This window comes from Dendroctonus ponderosae, unplaced genomic scaffold (assembly GCF_020466585.1).
Source record: "Dendroctonus ponderosae isolate FM_Combo_2020 unplaced genomic scaffold, Dpon_F_20191213v2 Dpon_F_20191213_42, whole genome shotgun sequence".
In the NCBI taxonomy this organism is placed as follows: Eukaryota; Metazoa; Arthropoda; class Insecta; order Coleoptera; family Curculionidae; genus Dendroctonus; species Dendroctonus ponderosae.
Genome location: NW_026018632.1, coordinates 15,271 through 33,819, shown reverse-complemented (window position 1 = coordinate 33,819; position 18,549 = coordinate 15,271). Strand labels below are relative to the sequence as shown.

Here is an 18,549-nt window from a genome sequence, read left to right as displayed (position 1 = left end):
TAAAAATATGTATTCGATAAATTGCCAGTAAATAAATGAATTAATTTATTTTTAATGTTTGTGTACATTTTTTAAGTCTGTGGTGTACCTAAATTCTTAAAATTCAATGAAGAAACTGACAAGGTATTGTTATCAATTGAATGCGTCAATTTTTAACGAATATATTTGTAAAAATACTAACAATACACAGTATTAATATTATTAGTTCAAAAAAAATGCAAATTATATTTTATACACATTATATACATTGAATTAATATTCATCGTTGTTAAATTTATAGCACACAAGTCAATCTTTGAGATGGAACTTTTGATAACTTTTACGAATATCCGATTTTAAACAATATTGTTACCTTATTGCTTAATAGTTAGTAAATATTAACAGTTTAGTCAATATATTTAAAAATATGCAAACAAAGTAACATTTACCTTTAATACCCGAGCAAAAACGCTACAGGGTTTTCAACAATCCGATATTCACATAATTAAAGCTTTATTACTATTGACCAAACATGAGATTTAACCTTTCAGCTATAACATTATTTTATTGTGCAGTTCATTGACTGGCTGAGTATATTGTCATTTATCTTATGCTTATTGGCAATCAAAAACAGGTATATAAAAATACTCCAAAACGCTCAACAAGACATTTTAACGTTTATAAAAATATGTAGTTTTTTGATTTCATATTGACAAGTGTTTTTCAAGGTGGGTCATGGCTGCGGCATGGCGACATCCTGACCCGGGTATTTCCAATAAGATTTATATGCAGTGCATTTCATAACAATTGAACATTCTACCAATGCTGTAGAACAATCGAAATCTTGAAAAAATATGGAGTTTTTAAGAATTATCATAAAAAGTTTAAGTCTATTATAGATTAGAATGTAGTTAGATAAGTTATTAAGATTACTTTTGGGCACTTTATAGATAATTAGCTAATTAAAATTTAGCTGTTATTTTTTAATAATCCCTGACTGGCTATAGGAACTACCAAGCATTTGTAAATTTAAATGTTTAATGTTGACATATGGCTTTCGATCTTACACTTGTTAAGTACAAAACGGCGTTGTTGAACTCAGCTTTATCAGCCTATTATGACTCGCACTGTATAAATACACCATCGAATTGTCTATTATCAAAAATTCCATAGAAACAGTTTTATAAACTATATAATATATTTAAAACACTTATATAATAAATATTGTTAAAAGAGGTACAAATAATTTTGTGCTTGACATTTTCCCTTGTGCGTCTTCTGCCGTGTGTAACAACTAAGTTTAATCATCCGTATTATGAAAGTGTAAAAATTGACCAACAGACTTACTTTGAAAGATATTTCCAGTTTTCCCTTACAATCGAACCATAGATTACATCTACAATTATTTGTACCTCTTTTAAGAACAGTAACTGCAAAAATCGAAAATATTTCACACGATTTTTTTAATGCGTGAAAATTTTTCGGTTTAATGTGTTAAATTACGCTGTTGCGTAGCAGACTTTAAAGTCTATAAGAGCACTTGAGTTCGATGATATAGAGAGGATTCAGAGTACCTTATCTATGCTGAGGCTTTTTGCAGACAACGACCAAGCATTTAATTAACTACAGTGTTATTATAACCAGAATTTTCTAATGGCACTTTATATCAGCCGAACTAGGATTTCCCAAAAAAGCTCTTCCAACCGGTCACAAATCAATAGATAAGGCACTTTCTAAAAATTAATTAAAAAATTTGTACAATTGACTAATGATAATGATTTTTGGCTGACGTTCGCTTTTTAATGAAAAAATAAATAAGGATGAGTTACTACTATGTAAAAAGCAAGGCATTTGCAATCCAGTATAGATTTTGTGTCGGTTCATTACCTAAAACAAAAAGCAGTCAGGATATTGTGTATAGGGGAAGTAAAACAGATAATATATATATATTTCGCTTATTCGAATACCTCCGGTTGGTTCTGCATAATTATTTTAAAAATAATTTATTTAATATAACAGTGATAACTGTAGTTATTAAAATTACCCAATTTGGACGGGTGGCGCATTGCATGTGTCTCAGCATTTCGATACACTGAAAATAAATCCCTGTGATTGGATGGCCATGTGACGTTTAGTATGAGGAATACCAACGAATGTTATTTATTTTTTTAGTATTGGCAAATATTGCAGGCACAGGAAAGACTCTTTGGGATTGGTGCCTCTACCTATTTTTAAAAAAAATGCATAATCGATCATTGTGCTGCCGCTTGTCATCGTATATTTGGTACTTGACTAGTCAAAACGAGCTTGTTTGTTATGTTTACAACAATTTTGCAATTGAAGAGAATTAGAAACATGTGCAAGGAAACAAGTTCAGCACTGGGCGGTGCTACGTCTATAATGTCAGATGAGGATTCGAAAATATCACTTTCGTAAAGGCATAAAGACAACCACTTGCCCTCTTTGTTACTTCCACTCTTCGATTATAAAAAGTTTATCAATTTTTCATGCCGCTGCAACATCTCGATGTTGATAATGACCTTGAAATATCTGCATTCCGATTTCCACTTGTAAAATGTGCTCAAAAGTCTGGAGTTACCAAAATGTTCACATATACTTAGAAATTTTTTTCAATAGGCATATGTTTATTGTTATAGGAAATTGACAAAATACAACATAGGGCAATAAATAAGAGCTTGTATAGCGGATTAGGGACTGGATTAAAATCATACACTCTAAAAATGGCCAAAGTTCCGACCATCTTGTTCCCAAGGCTAGAAAGACAGATGAAACAGAAATAAATATAAAATACCAAAGCTCTATGCAGCCAGTTGTCCAGTCAACCAACTATTTGTTAATATAATTGAAATATTTCAATGTAAAATGTTATCGTTATTATTATTACGCACTTGACGTCGGAAACACCGCGAATCACAGGAGCTTATTTTCTGTAATGCTGAGGGAAATACCATATGCGGACGGATGAGTGAGGGAGAGCAAATTAATAGTAAAGAAATCAATGATTTGGCTTTTTAAAGAACGTTTCCACTTGAGAGCTTTAATTTTAACCGACGAAGCAAAATGTTCCACTGCGGACACGAAACCATGTACCATATCATGATCATATATTGATATACGAGGGCGGTTCGATAAGTACTCAGCCTACAGAAAAACCGAAAATTTTGGAAAAGTGACGAGTTATTTCTCAACATAGTCTCCTTTCAATTCGACGCCCCAACTTCTTTAAACCGTCTGAGAAATTAATTTTCTCGAGGTCTGCAACGTAGGCCTCCGTGGTGACGATGACCTTCTCACTGAAATTTCTGTCCGGCGAGTGTCTTGGCTTCAAGTTTGTAAACAAAAAGAAGTCACACGGGGCCAAATCTGGAGAATACGGTGGATGGGGCAGCAGTTCGTAGCCCAGTTCGACCAATTTGGGTCTTGCGACGGCGGAGGTGTGAGCCGGTGCGTTGTCATGGTGGAAGACCACTTTTCTTCGCCAAAACCTAATGGGGCCGTTTTTGTGCAATGCGACGTCGAATCGGCCCAATAATTCGATATAGTAGAGCTCTGTGTTTTTTCCTTCTCCTGAACACTGAACGCTGAACAGTCTTCGCCTTCTTCTCTTTAAACCAAATTTTACATCGCCGGCAGTCGCCATCGAAGGAGTAGTCACCGTACACCGCAGCCAAGGGCTCTTTGACTTCGCTTCGTGATTTTCTTTCCAGAAACAAGAATCGAACGACTCTCCGATATTGCTCGTTTAATTTTTCTGAAATCCGCAGACGCCCGCTTCCACACGTGGTTAATACAAAACTACGATTCCGATACGGCTGATATGGTGATAGTAGCCGTCTGCGAGAATGTACTACACGATAGTAAATTTCTCATGCGATAGGAGCGGCCAAGCTAAGTACTTATCGGACGGCCCTCTAAAGGGCTGGTGCAACCAAGACGAAGTGGAAGATTATGGCAAATTGGTGTGTAATTTTGAAATTATTTTGTATGCGATATTGCATAAATTATTTTCGTTATACAGGGGGTTTCCAAAAATTCGTGGCAAATCAAAATGATGTTTTTATTAATAGAACACCCTGTATCAATATGCTGCAATTGGTTTTCTTACAAATCAGGATAATTTTTGGATTAATGCAATACCCTGTGTCAATGTTTCGCAATTGGCTCTCTTACTAAGAAGGATAATTTTGATATAAGGTTTATTGGGTGTGTAATTTACCAGATATAGACACTTAACGTTGAAAACAGGGTCATTGGAACAGTACTGTACCAAGTTTGTAAAATAAATTGAAAAATGGGACCTGTCCTGTCGAAACATACCCTGATTCATTCAAAAAATGCACCAATATACAGAAATTTTTCATAAATATTACTAACTTAATTTTAACACCTCATATATTGTTTTGTTATCTTAAAGGCCCTTCAACAAGTTTTCAGAAATTTCTAAATTGCCAATACTTCTGAGTCACAAGTTTCTGAGCAAATCGGTTGCAAAATCTACTTTTTGCAGAAATTAGCGTCATTACACTCCCATTGCGAAATTAAAACAATAATTAATGCACCTGAATGAAAATTGAAAAATTACAAAATAATTTCGAATTTACGCTCAATTTAGCCGCAATCTTCCACCCTGTATAATTGCAAATTTTACTTAGTTATTTCACTGAGTTCAGTTACATAAAGTATACTTAGAAATCGACATAGAGTTTAAAAAGGAAACACTAAATAAGAGTTTACATTTGCAATACAAACCAAAAATAACAATTTAAATGATCGATAATATTTTCAGCAACCCGCGCGTTCTGAAAAACATTGAAATAAATAAGCACCTGATGCTTATTTTGATATGTTTAGCTATTCACGTGTCCAATAGCTGTACTGTAAAGATATCTTACCTATACTTTCCGTTAATTTGAGCAGTTCCACAAAAGCCCATCTAACAACCGTGTCTCAAACTTCATTTGAGGCTAAAGGTGGTGGAGCCCCCAGTCCGTCTCCACCGCCATCATCCTTGTCCTCAATAGCGGAGTTGTTAGTATGTTGTGACTTAGACAGAGCGACTTCCGCTTCCAAAGCACGGATACGATTTTCGTGTTTCACTATCATGGCTTTCATTTTACGAATCTCGTCCAGAAATTCTTGCAGAGCTTTTTCCTAATTACAAAAAATACAGTAGATCAAATTTAGAGATTACAGATTCAAAAGTACTCTGACCAATTTTAGAAGGCGATTGTTGGCATTATTTTAATATCAAACGTTCTAATTAATAATCGAGTGTCTTCAAGGGCATTGTTACGAAAATACAGGGTGTTAACGTTTTATTAAAAATCATATAAAATTATTAAGATAGTCGAAACCGCTTGCAATATAAGAAGAAAATGGCGCGCCACTAATTTATTAAAAAATACATTTTATGCTTTCAATGATCGTTCAATTTCAAACAAAAAAGCCCGCTTGAGTTTTTTCGTTCAACGCACCTAATTCGAGGGAAAAAATAAAATTATATTAGTGCACGTCTTAGTTTCACTGTTAATTACGTATGAGGGTCGTTTGATAAGTCAGTGACTTTTTGAATAAAAGATATTTTTTTTCAATATAGTCTCCTTTTAGTTCGATACACTTAGTCCGTCGTCTTTCAAATTTTTTTACCCCTTCCAAATAATAGAGTTTCTCCAGGTCCTCAAAATAGGCGATTGTTTCAATGATGACCTCTTCGGAAACTGGAAATAGACGCAGGGGGCTAAATCTGGAGATTATGCTGGGTGGGGTAGCAGTTCGTATTCATGGATTTTTGCAATGGCGACTACACACGAGTGCACCTGTGCATTGTCCTGATGCGTCTAACAGACGAGAGTTGATTTGAGTGTTGAATTTAGAAGTTACTACGTGGGAAATTAAAAAAGTAAGTGACTTATCAAACGACCGTCGGATGAGTCATAATTGGAGCTGAGCTGGATTGGTAGAAAAAAAAATAGAGTATATATAAATTGCAACAAATGAAATATATACAAATTTTACGATTTAGAAATGTTTCATGGCCCTTACCGATACTGCAGAACTGCCACCACTGTCCGCCTTTCCACTCTTAGCGGGAATTTTATTAAGCAAATTGCTTTTCCTAGCGACCGACACTGTTTTGGATTCCGGTGGCTTGTAACCTTCTTTCAAGGATATTACAATTGGTTCAGCGTCGCGGCCACCAATCCATTCCTCTGCTGTTAAAGCTGCAGTGTCTCCCACGGTATCGGGGTACAGATCCTCCTGAAAGAGTTCGGATTTTCTCGGAACAGTCATTGTTATAACCTGAAATGGTGAAAAAATAGATGTTAGCTGTTTCTTAGCAATATTTTTTACAGCAAATGATCTTTTCCACGATTGGATAACATATTTCATATATTCTGTGTTTGTCATAAAGCAATCCTTGTCAAATAAATGAAAAATTTTCCGTTTATGAACAAACCATTATAAGAGCGGATACATATTATAAGATGGCGTCCAGACAAACACACATTTAACGAATCCTGTTGAATTTACCTTTCATCCTCATCAGAAATCATCATCATCAAAAATACAGAAAGTGGCAATAAAACATATTGCCACTTTCTGAATTTGTCCATGGTTATCGGAATTTTTAATAATTACGAAGCAACAGGTATTTACGTAATGTTAATTAGGCAGATTACTTTGAAAAACATTGTTGCCGTCTTTCTGATATCGTTTTTTTTGCGAATTTCAGTTTTTAATAACAATTAATTTTTTTACTATTTTTTCTGTACTCCGAAAACACCTCTAGAGGAATGACGACAATTTTGAATCACCCTGTATAATTAAAACAAAAAATATTGTTCGCGCAAGTTTAGTTGCTGTAAAAGCTTGGTATCAACAGCCAAAATCAATGAAATGGAGCACCGGGAAATGGAAAGATTCCAATCTGGATACTTTCATAATATTTTGAAAGGAAATCTACCTTTGAAAATTCGGAAAACGCGTTTTGCATCACTGAGTCCTTTCGCGCGTAGCATCGTGAGATTTCACATTTTTATCAAACTACCATGTATATTATATGTTCTATGTTCTATGTTTTTTGACGTACTAATGTTTTTCTTTTTCCTTTGTATTGAAATAATAAAATTCACGACATTCGAGAAACGTTCCGACATACCTACCACAAACTTGTAAAAAAGTCTTGCATTAAAAAAACTGCCCCCAATGTGATAGCATCTGAATGTTTTTTAGAACATCAAGTTCTTAAAAAATCATCATTTAGATATTGTTGTATGTTGTGTTTTATAATTGCGATCATATCTTGGACACCCTTAAGTAATATCTGCATTATCGAACTCGAAACTATGTAACATTTGGTATAGGATAAGGTACTATTGAAATTTTAAGAGATGTGATGATTCACTTACTTGGCACAATCCCGAATTGTTTAGCCTATAAAATCTAGCTATCTCACAGGTTGTGACGTCACATCCTCTCTTTGGCATCATACCAATACCTCTTTGCGGATCTGGAGTTTGGAAGGTGTTGATATAGTGGACGAAGGGAGGCTCGGCTGTGATTTCGAAGTACCTGATTTGTAATAAAAGTTTCAGTTTATCAAGTCGCTTTTTCATTAAATGTGTTACATTGAAATAAATAATTAGCAAGAAGTATATATGTGCTACATAGCCATAAATACCACACGGATACATTTAAAAACATAGTTAATTTTTACCTGATAACCGAATCTCCTTTGCCACACAGAAATATTAAGTTCGTGTCAGCGTCGTAAAGCGGAAACATCACACCATTCGAAGTGTCTAATTCTACCATAACGATGGGCTCTTCTAAACAATCCGGAGTTCTTAAACTATATTGTCGTTCAGACATCTTCGAGAATCCCGTTGTAAACACTAATCCATGTCGAAGGAAAATAGCTCGAGTTGCCTTCGTACCTAGAAAGACAAAGTTATTTATAAACAAATGTATGTTCAGTTTATTAACAGAAATTTATTATCGTGATAATCCTTTTCTTCTAAACAATTTCTCGATTTAGAATGTATGGAATAAATAAATAATGTAAGTTTTCCTGACTGTAGTTCCAATGTTAACATCAAATTTCCTGAGTCATTTATTTCGAATTCACAAAATAGTTAATTTCTAAAACGTTCCGGTGTTTTTTCCCCATCCTCAGTTAGCCTGAAACAATTGTCAACACATTTTGTCCCATTAACTTATTATTCTAACATTTTAATTATTTTTAATAACGGTCACATTGTTTATTGGCACAGCCTGTCATACCAAATGTTAAACGCATTTACTATAAACAATGTGACCGTTAAAAAAAAATAGAATACAACTTTTCAAATGTTAGAATAGTTCATAAGTTAATGGGACAAAATGTGTTGACAATAGGCATGATGTAGGTACTCGTCTGCTATTGCTGAAAAAAACATAATTTTTTTGCAAAACACATTTTGTACGTTTTTTATAAATAATTTTATTTCAATTACTAAAGCCTCCTCTAAATTTTCAAATTTTTATTGCTTGGGTTGGAAGATATTTTAGCTTAAAATTGTTTCTATTTTTTTCGTAAATCTACAGAGATTGTGACATTAAAATATTCCTTTTTAAGTTCAATGAAGTAAAAAAAATTGCTATGTTCTTTCTACTAAGCGTTTTTGCGCTTGCCATTGCATTGACCTGATAATGTAAAATTGGAACTTGCCTTTATTCCTTTTTTTAAAGGTTTATGTTTTAACCCATCAGCCTCCTTTTAATTAATTATTAAATACTGTGAAGTTCATAGCAGTTTATTTAATCGTTGCTTGTTAAATTTAAATCAAAGTTTGATAAAGATTACTAAAACTGCAGCAAGGGATTTAAAATATTTAACATTATTTATCATATCATGTGGTTGTCTTTAATGTTCTTCCATATTAATATTGAACTTTTCTGATGAAAGAACATAATTAAGTTTTGTTATACAAATACTTTAATATGCAATATAATTTCATATAATGACCATCTAAAAATGATATCTGATGATGGTCTAGAAATTGAAACGACCGTCATAAAGGTTACTTACCTTCATGCGCGATGGCTTCAGATGTAACTTCTCCCGTTCGTGGATTTATTATTCTAATTTTCTTATCTTTGCAGGTGGTAAGTAACTCTGAACCATCCCAATTAAAGCAGGCACTGTACACAATATCCGGATGACAATCAATTTCAACTAAAGCTTCTCCAGTGCCTGTAAAACATTAAACGGTTATCGTTTACCACCAATCTAAAATCCATCTGGAGGGTCAATTTAATTAAAAACTATTCTATTTCTAAACGAACTAGTAAAATATACAATGAGTTTTTGTTTATTCCATTATTTATAAAATTCTGTTGCATACCTACGTTCCAAATAACGATTTGATTATCGCTACCAGCCGTAAGAAGAACATTTTGCGCGGTTGGATGCCAAAGCACCAAACCAACTCTTCTCTGATGATACACAAGGTCGACGATTGGTTCTGTAAGCGTTTTAATAAGGCCCCCATCAGGAATATGCCAAACCTTAATTTAAATAAAAGAAGAAATATAAATAATCTTAAATAACATTAATTTAAGCTATGCTGGTGTGGATATAGTCAACAAAATCATAAGAACTTAACTAAATTTATAAAAATATTAAATCTGCTTAAAAATTACAAAATGATGAAGATAATTCAAGAGACAAAACTGGGATTTGAGACAAAAGTGCTGTAAAAATAAGATAAGTAGAATCAAGCTTTCTACCTTGACAACACAGTCCTCCGATCCACTGGCGATAACGTTATCATTGTGCGGACACCAAGCTATATCTAAAACCGGTCCTTTATGTCCTCCTACTAGAGGATGATCAGCCGATATTCTACCCGAGATCTGGAATAAACATATACATTTTAAATATATTCGAAAGAGCATCAAATAAATGACAAAAATACAGACAAATTAAATTAATTTAAAATTATAACACACATTAATGCATAAATGTAGATCATCCAAATACAAAACGGAGAAATGCACGAAACAAACAGCCGAGCAGTAATATGCCAGGACCGCACTAAGCAAACCATTGTATGCCAAGTAAAATTCTATTTTATAGAAATACAGAATTACGAATTTCCAAAACATATAGAATCTATCTTTAAATAATGTATCACCACCAACTCCCCTACTTGTAAAAAGAGATTGATGTATTTTATGGACCAATCGTAAAAGCATTTTTTGGTGATCATGCACTGTGCCTATCTACATTTGTTTGGGTCGCTTGGTTTTGGAGAGGAGTCAAGTTTAAAATTAATAAATTGTTAGTTAGTAAATCTAACGTCTTATAACACTCATTACTCCCGTTTGTAACCCGAGCCGCAGATGAAGGTTGCAAATCTCCTGGAGGAATAACGGCAATAAAAACCGAGTATTATCTTGATGTTGATTCATTTGGTTTGATAAAACTAAACTTTGAAAATTTAATTGTTATTCGTAATACAGGGTTTCCCATAAGTATATGTTCAAAATGAGAGTGCGACATTCTTAGGCTCAAAAGAAGACAAGCTGACCCAACTGACAAACAAAATCCTAGGTGGATTTTTGCCTCCTTTAGATTCTGGAATGATGAAACTGCCGAGCTCCTCAGCATTGGGGTGCTAAATTATTGAGTGTCTTAGTACAAAAACTTGCAGAATGTTTTATCGTGTAACTGGAATCAATTCATTTTTTGTTCCGATTCAACATTAGTCCTTTCTAGTAAATACTTACTTTATAAACTTTTCATGAAATAATCGCAATGATGATGATTGTAGAAATAGTAATCATAAATAATGATGTAGTTTATAAAAAACATAATTTTTAGCATTGGTAAACTAAAAATAATATATTCTAAAAACAAAAACAAAACATAGGTTATAATATAACTACTCAAAGAAAAAAAGTTATAATAAAATCGAATGGTTTAAAACAAAATATACGCTTTGCATGCGAAAATGTTTAAAAATCTAATTTTCACTTAAAAATTAATTAACATTTAAGAATATTTTTTGCGTATACTTTTTACTAAGTCTAGTTCTTCGCTCGTTTATGATAGCACCGGCTTTGGAAAATAATCTCTCGCATGGAACTGAAATTTAACGTGTGTTTTTTTTGTTAAGAAGCAAGTTTTTCAAAAACTTCGCCTGATTGATGGGATTATTTTAAGGGTTACGTTAAAACCGACCATCCCTAGATTGTGTTCTTTTAAGCCAAATAATGCCGCAGTATCATTTTGATCATACGATTATACATTTTGATCATGACGAGCTTAGAAGAAACCCTTTATTTAAATTAAAACAGGTCGAAAAATTCGATATAACTGCCACTATTATTTATTTAACACACTGCGGGAATGATCATTACTCCCTTGGGATTAACGAGCATAATTTTGTCTCACTAAACAACTCATTATGAGTAACCTCACGTAATATGTTTGACTTTATATTCATAAGCAAATTATGACAATACTAATAACTACTATCAGCGGACTTTCTCTTGTACACCGACGAAATTTCTTACAAAAGTGTTTGCCAGCTTTATAACARTATTTCTCAAATTCAAGCACCTTCTGTCAACGAATAACGATCAGCCTCAGCGTATGTAACACATTTACGTATSTTTAAAGTGTAACCCTCATATTTATTCAATTAAAATAATCAMGTATTTTTGGAGCTTTTTCGATAACTCAAAATCATTTAATCACTATACTTAATCATTCTTGCTTGCTCTTTTCACTATACTTAATTTCAAACCTGACATAATAAAAACGTTTTTCATTTAATATTGATGAAATGGAATAACCATTTAAAGTCATATTGCCTCACCCTGTTGATTTTTTGCCAATATCACTAACAAAGTAAAATAAATCCTGTCGAAATGCAAAATTCGAAACGAGTCACAGTGAATCTGTAAAAATAGTACTCCGAAATATTGAAATGTAGTAAGCAGTTGCGATTACGTTGGGGTTGGACTTTGGCCAATATTTAAAATTAGAACATTTTGCCCCAAAAATAAATGTGGCATCCTCTCATCTACCTACTTTGCAAATAACTTTCAGCATTTGCGGCCCAATTATTTCCATAGTTAAATTGATAAAATGATTTAAACGTTGAACGGGTGTATTCTCTGTTAAATGAACCAAACATATTCCACTCAGTGCATTCAAGAAGAGCGACAGGAAGGCCGATTATTGAAAACGCTTTAAACATTACACGGAAACTCTTTATCACATAATAAATTTCCTACACAATAGATAATAAAACATTCCAGTGGGTCTGTAGACTTGTTAATCAGAACTCACTGGTATTAATTTATTATGTATGCATTTCTTCGCTTGTCAAAAGGAATGCAATGTGTGAGTCATACGATTGAACATATCAATGAATAATAAAGAATAATTTGCCCAATGTAATACACCAGCTAAAGACTGAAGAAATAAAAACTAATTCAGCTTAGTAATATAGATAGACAACAAATAATATGTGGGTAATTGTTCAGACATTTTACTTTAAATGCAAACATATTTAGAGCCATATACAAGGTGATCCAGTTTAATCGTGAAAATTTTAAAAGTTTTTCCAGTTTCTAGCCAACCTCGTTAATTTTCACTTTTTATCCGAATCAGTGGCGAAAATGACTAATCGATGGGCCTCTACAGGCACTTCATTTCTTTAAATCCCGCTAAACACTAAGCAAAGAAGAGCTGTTTTATTACTAATGACTGCTATATCACATTAGTAAACATGTAATTACATTGAAACCGTTGAATACATTAAATTTCAGTCAGTATCATGTTTTTAACGACTTGAAATAATGTTATATGTCTTCTAGCATGTTTGGGTGATTTTATGGTTGACTTTGTTGTTATTTTTACGACTTGTTCGTGTTTTAATACAATTCTAATTTTTATATTACGAACCGGTACATGTTTAATTTCACGTCAGTACCGAATTGTTTTTCTTTTCGAACTTCATGACCACTTGCTTGTTCGTAGATATAATAATAACAGTGCACGAAAGAGTTTTGCTAATTCAGTGAATTTATCTTGTAAAATAATGTGCATATAATTTAAGGAAGCCAAACTTACTCTTAACTGCAAAATATAGCTATTGTCCTTTAATTGAAAAATCTAGTTGGATATACAAGTTAACGCAGTTAAACAGTTAACTTACTGATTTCAAACTAAACAAGCAAAAAAGCACTAACTATGAAATGTTTAAGTATTCTATTCTTTTTAGCTAACTTTTCACTACCTGACTTGCTTGGTGTTCGCTGAAGTGGTAACTTGCGTGAATGCAGTTGTGCTTCTTAAATAAGATGCATACTAATTTACAAGATAGTTTTATTTCATTTTATCTCATGTCTGTGTATACATCGGCTTTCCCTTTACTTTTACTAATATTTGTCTATTTATTATAACCATTAGTGCTCTTCAGTTTTTGATGACTAAAAGTGGACCATCTTGTATACGAGATATACAGATTTACTTTTCGGGTGTAAGCCCTTACACTTATCATTATTTTTATCGAAGACTTTGTAATATATTAAACTGATTAAAGTGTCAAACAACTGAAGGGTTCTAAAAGCTGTGACTATAGTTATCAATAATTAAATAGACATTTGGAATAATCAAAATTCAAAAATTTTGTTTTGCACGATGAAACGAGCATGATGTAACGTGTATTTTTAATCGACTTTCAATATCACTTATTCTCACCTTAAAAAGTATCAAGATAACATGATAATGTTAGTCAATTATTGGCTGAATGAATAAAAAAGCCAGCATGTACACAAAGCATGTATAAATACAAAATTGTGGCAGATACACTATAATCAACAGGGAAACGATTTGCGATTATGTTTAGAATTTTATTTTTGTTTAGTTCATATGCACACTAAAACCGTCTCACAATTTTCGAAAATTTATAATATTATTTATCAGAATTTATTATATTTACTGGAATTCAGAACTTTTAAGAATTGTTCAATGCAGGCGTGTCCTAAAATGGTTGCGTAAGGACCGTTATGTCCAAAAAATTTTACGAGTTTTTTGTTGTGGTGGTATGTTGTCTGGTATCGCTGATAACCATACCTGCTGCCTAATGGTTTAACACTGCTTATCAACGGGCGTTTTAAACGTTCGAGTGCAAATGTGGCTGCAAGATGATGGTGCATTTGCCCACTCTGTTGAAGTCCCTTAGTATTTGGACATTAGACCAGCAAAGGTGGTCCAGTTCCGTGGCCCCCCAGGTCACCCGATCTAACACCACCAGGTTAATTTTTGAATGGGCGCGTAAAATGTCTGGTTGACGAAACGCTAGTGAAAACCTGGTGGTAAGAATTACTGCGCCATTTGAAGTCGTTTATAACGACTATCAATTTTTTGATTGAGTCTGCAGAGCCCATGCACGACGTTTGAACAAGTGTATTCAGCACAAGTTCAAGATATTTTCAGCTAATTTCTCAATATAAGTTTAGACAGATAAAAATAAAATAAATTAATACTCGAGAAACACATTTTTGCAAATAACGATCGTGAAGCAGTAGCGCCTTAAGGAACATTTTGCTTAATTAGTACTTAACTAAAAAGAAATTAAATTTTGCTACCATAAATATGCATTTGAATAATAGTTCGAGCATATTTTTTTCAGACTTAATTGAATTCAAACTTGTATAAAGGATCAATTCCCAAAATATAATACAAATAATAAACCATGTATTTTTGTAATCTATGAAAAGTTTCCATTCATTCACGTTGTGCTAAAACTTTTAGCGTTCTTTTATTAAAGAAACCGCTACTCATCGAGATCAGCTAGTAAATTAACATTCCTTCTGAATTATTAATATTGAGCTATGATTAATACACAATTAAATTAAATTACGCAATTATATTACACCCATTTTTTAATTGATACATTTCCGCTCTTGCGTGCATTTTAGTTAACTTTGAACGGATACAATGTTGCTCTATATACCTACGTAATATATTAAATAACGATTTGTGAGATAATCATAACATAACATTCAATTAGTATTGAAATAACTTTAAAATTAATTTAATAGCGATCGGAATCGCAAATTGACACAACGGTAATTACTGGTCAGTGCTAATAGTTTATACCGTATGCCTAACAACTTACAGACAAATTTAGACAACAGAAATATGTGTAAATGTGGAGCATTTTCACCTGAAATATAATGCTGGAATGACTAAACTATTTACAATTTAAAAGCATCTTCATTCAGCTAGAATAAGTTTTCTGAAAGCTGCTTTCTGAAAATGGAAACTGCATTTCCGATTTTTCAAATTAAATGTTTTTTTAACATTGGAATTGAGAAATGATCGATGTAGCTCAAATTGGCACTCTTAGCAGAGACTTTTGAAATAGTTTGGGTTAAGGGACTTTTCAAGGATACATTCTTATGCATCGTTTTTCAAGATAAAGACAAATTAAAAATACATTTTTTTGAAAATGTGCAGCAAGTTAACAAATTAGCCCGATTGACCGGCAATTCAGTAGAGAAAACTACTATTACAAGATGATTCAGGAGGAAATGAAAATATTTATATATGTGTGAAGCTCTTCATGTGTAAGAATTACAAAATCTCCAACAAAGTGTTTTTCATTAATATGAATGACTATTTGGTCAACGAATTTGTGAAAACAGGCGGTCGTTTAAACGTACTTTTTTTCACGGACGAAGCTCAGTCTAATGGACAAGCAATTAACAATTGTCACAAGAACATCGACGGCCGGAGCGAAATCATCTTGTTATGCAAGAATAAACTTCTGCTCGGTCTGGAGTGTCACCTTAACGTGGATGATTATTTACATATTTTAAAAGGAAATATTGGACGAAGTTACTTTGGATGATGCCACATGCTACCTTCCAACATAATAGAGCGCTTCTTCATAATTTAAATAAATTTAGTAATTTTCTTACTACATATTTTGGAGATCCCTGGATTGGTAGAAACAGCTCAGTTCTCTCTAAAAATTCTGCAAATTTTTGTTTTTCAACGTCCACTTTTTTATGCTCCTAATGGTTTTTCCTCAACTTTCAATATTTTTTGTGTTTGCTTTGATTTTATGCAACTTTTTTGCCCTGCTGGCGGCTTATGTTCCTGAGATGCATCAGATGAGTATGTGGGTAAACGATAATGGTAAACTTTTCTTGGGGGACTTTCCATCAGCAGTCAAGAATTATTTTATTTCTTTATCCACCGGATCGCACTCCCCTATATTTTTGTATTTAGAAGTGAATGAATTCGTTGATTTAAGCTACAAAAGTGGACACAAGGGATACGTTACTATTTTACATACTTAATTCTTCAGCGTTAATTAGAGCGAATCTTCGTTCGCTAAAACTCGCTACTAAATCAATTTATAAACGAGCGCAAATAAGTGGCTTAAAATGGGGTGATGTTTTCAAAAATTTCTGAAAAACATTATGAAAATTGTTTTGTTGGATTTTAAATTTTCATTATTCAAGGGATTTTTGCAGCCAATAAAATTCGGACTTGAACATCTGATCTTATTTAGCTAATTTTGGCTTTTTACACATAGCCTTAAAATATTCCCATATCCTCCTGAATCACGGTACCTAACCGAAGAAGTTTATCTGTTGTGTTGTACAAATGTAAACGCTCACTGATGACTCGTTAATGTATCAGAAGTGATAAAAGTTAGAAACGTGTCGTCTTTTTTACAATTATAATTTTTTTTTTACAATAATAAAATGTAAATTGCGGTGCAACTTTATTGGCGTCCAGAATAGTTATTATATTGGATCGAGAGGTTTTAATTTGAAAGGATTTGCACCCAAACATTTATTTGAACCATATAATTGGTTTGAAAATCGGTCACTCTTTTGTATTAGACAGATTAAGTTAAATTTCCAAGATTAAGTAGGTAAGTACTTCTAAATTAATTACTTCGACTTGGATGAAATTGCCTTACTAACTTAATCGAGGTTTCTGAGAACTTCTAAAATTTCTCAATAGTTAATTCGAGATTTTTAATTACTTCTATTTTTTTTTCAATAGTTAAATCGTGATTTTAATATAGTATATTTAATAAGATAAATATTGAACTACTTAACTAACTGTTTCACATTTGTGGTTCAATTTGAAGTCCATTTGGCTCCTTATAAACAACTTTAATTCCAATCAAAGCTGCAGAAGTTTCAAGATAAAATTCATATAAATAGACCTTTCCTATATTACTCCCTATCCTCATCTTCCTTGTCATTAATATATTTTTAAAACACTATCAAACATAGAGTTTAAATTTATGATTTACTCAAGAAGAACGTTATGTACAAGCAGAAGCTATTATGTGAATGAGTGAGAAACTGTGCTTACCTTATTCCCTTGAGGTAATACGATAAAAGCACCTCCTCCAGCACTTTCGACTATGATGGCTATAAACTTAGGATTGACTGCACAGAATGTAGAATCCCAAGAACTCTTCGAGACCCTGATATTGTCATAGCATTGCTCTCTTTTAAGGGCTTGACCGTAAACATGTCTAAATTTTGAACTTCTAACTACACGAAAGGACATCTGAATTAAAAAATAAATATTTAGCTAGATACAAGTATGGAAAGGCAACTATTTCAAAACATATAAATCACTTTGGAGCAATGTATAACTGTAAAAAGTAAAGAATAAGAAACTAATCGCCCGTAATTTCAGCAAAATGATTATTAAATTATGTATTTGAAACTATTTTTAGTAATACATTTGAGGAAATTTAATATGTTTGAACTGCTACTTCAAGGTGGCCAAACTTTTTTAGAATTGCAAGAACGACATTGACTGTGGGCACACTTATAGAGAAAAATTACCGTGTAGTAGCATGAAGAAGATTTTTATTTTTAACTCGGTTTTTTTGTGACTTTTTGAAAAAAAACACTAGCATTTAAGTTTGATATCTCAAAACATAACCTGAAACCGTTCGTTTAGAAGCCAAAAAGCACACAAACCTTGCAAAATCCAACTATGCGAAACCGTAATCCCAAACTGAGTATCTATTTACATCTATAATAATTTATTAAATTAATTTCGCATTGATATTCACTGGCACTTCATAACTAGTTCACGATATTCACTTCAACCTGTGGGAAAAGCCATATTTGGTTATGCGAAAATTTTTAAAACGTCAAAAGTTCGATAGTTGGGGCCTCTTTCGGACCAAAGCGTCTACTAACTCCGTTCTCCGGCGACATCTAAGAGTAGTAATCTTACAGAATTTGTTTTTCACAAGACATCTTATGCAGATTACTGGCGGGTCATTCAAAATTAAAGTGAAACGGGCTTTCTCAGCAATCGGCGACAGCAATGTTGTTAAAAACAATGTAATTTCATTGGATTTTTGGACTATTTAATGTCGCTGGTTATTACGTCAGATTAGGTGATTATTCCGTTATATAAAACCTTTTTTCAGTTTTTAGTCAGTAAGTAGTTAGAAGAATAAAAAGTAGTTAGTGATAAATGAAATATGC

The 18,549-nt window shown here is 32.8% G+C and overlaps 1 protein-coding gene across 1 annotated transcript; it reads right to left on the bottom strand.

The window, feature by feature from the left end:
- Positions 1 to 124: 124 nt before the first annotated feature.
- LOC125504367 (coronin-6-like) lies at positions 125 to 18,196 on the bottom strand. Its single transcript, XM_048666229.1, has 10 exons — positions 18,031 to 18,196; positions 17,408 to 17,608; positions 9,772 to 9,897; positions 9,387 to 9,549; positions 9,071 to 9,235; positions 7,718 to 7,937; positions 7,410 to 7,572; positions 6,043 to 6,300; positions 4,893 to 5,151; positions 125 to 1,866 (listed from the first exon to the last, which is right to left on the bottom strand). The coding sequence occupies exons 2-9, from the start codon at positions 17,606 to 17,608 to the stop codon at positions 4,948 to 4,950; spliced, it is 1,500 nt and encodes a 499-aa protein (XP_048522186.1). The 5' UTR covers positions 18,031 to 18,196; the 3' UTR covers positions 125 to 1,866; positions 4,893 to 4,947.
- Positions 18,197 to 18,549: the final 353 nt, after the last annotated feature.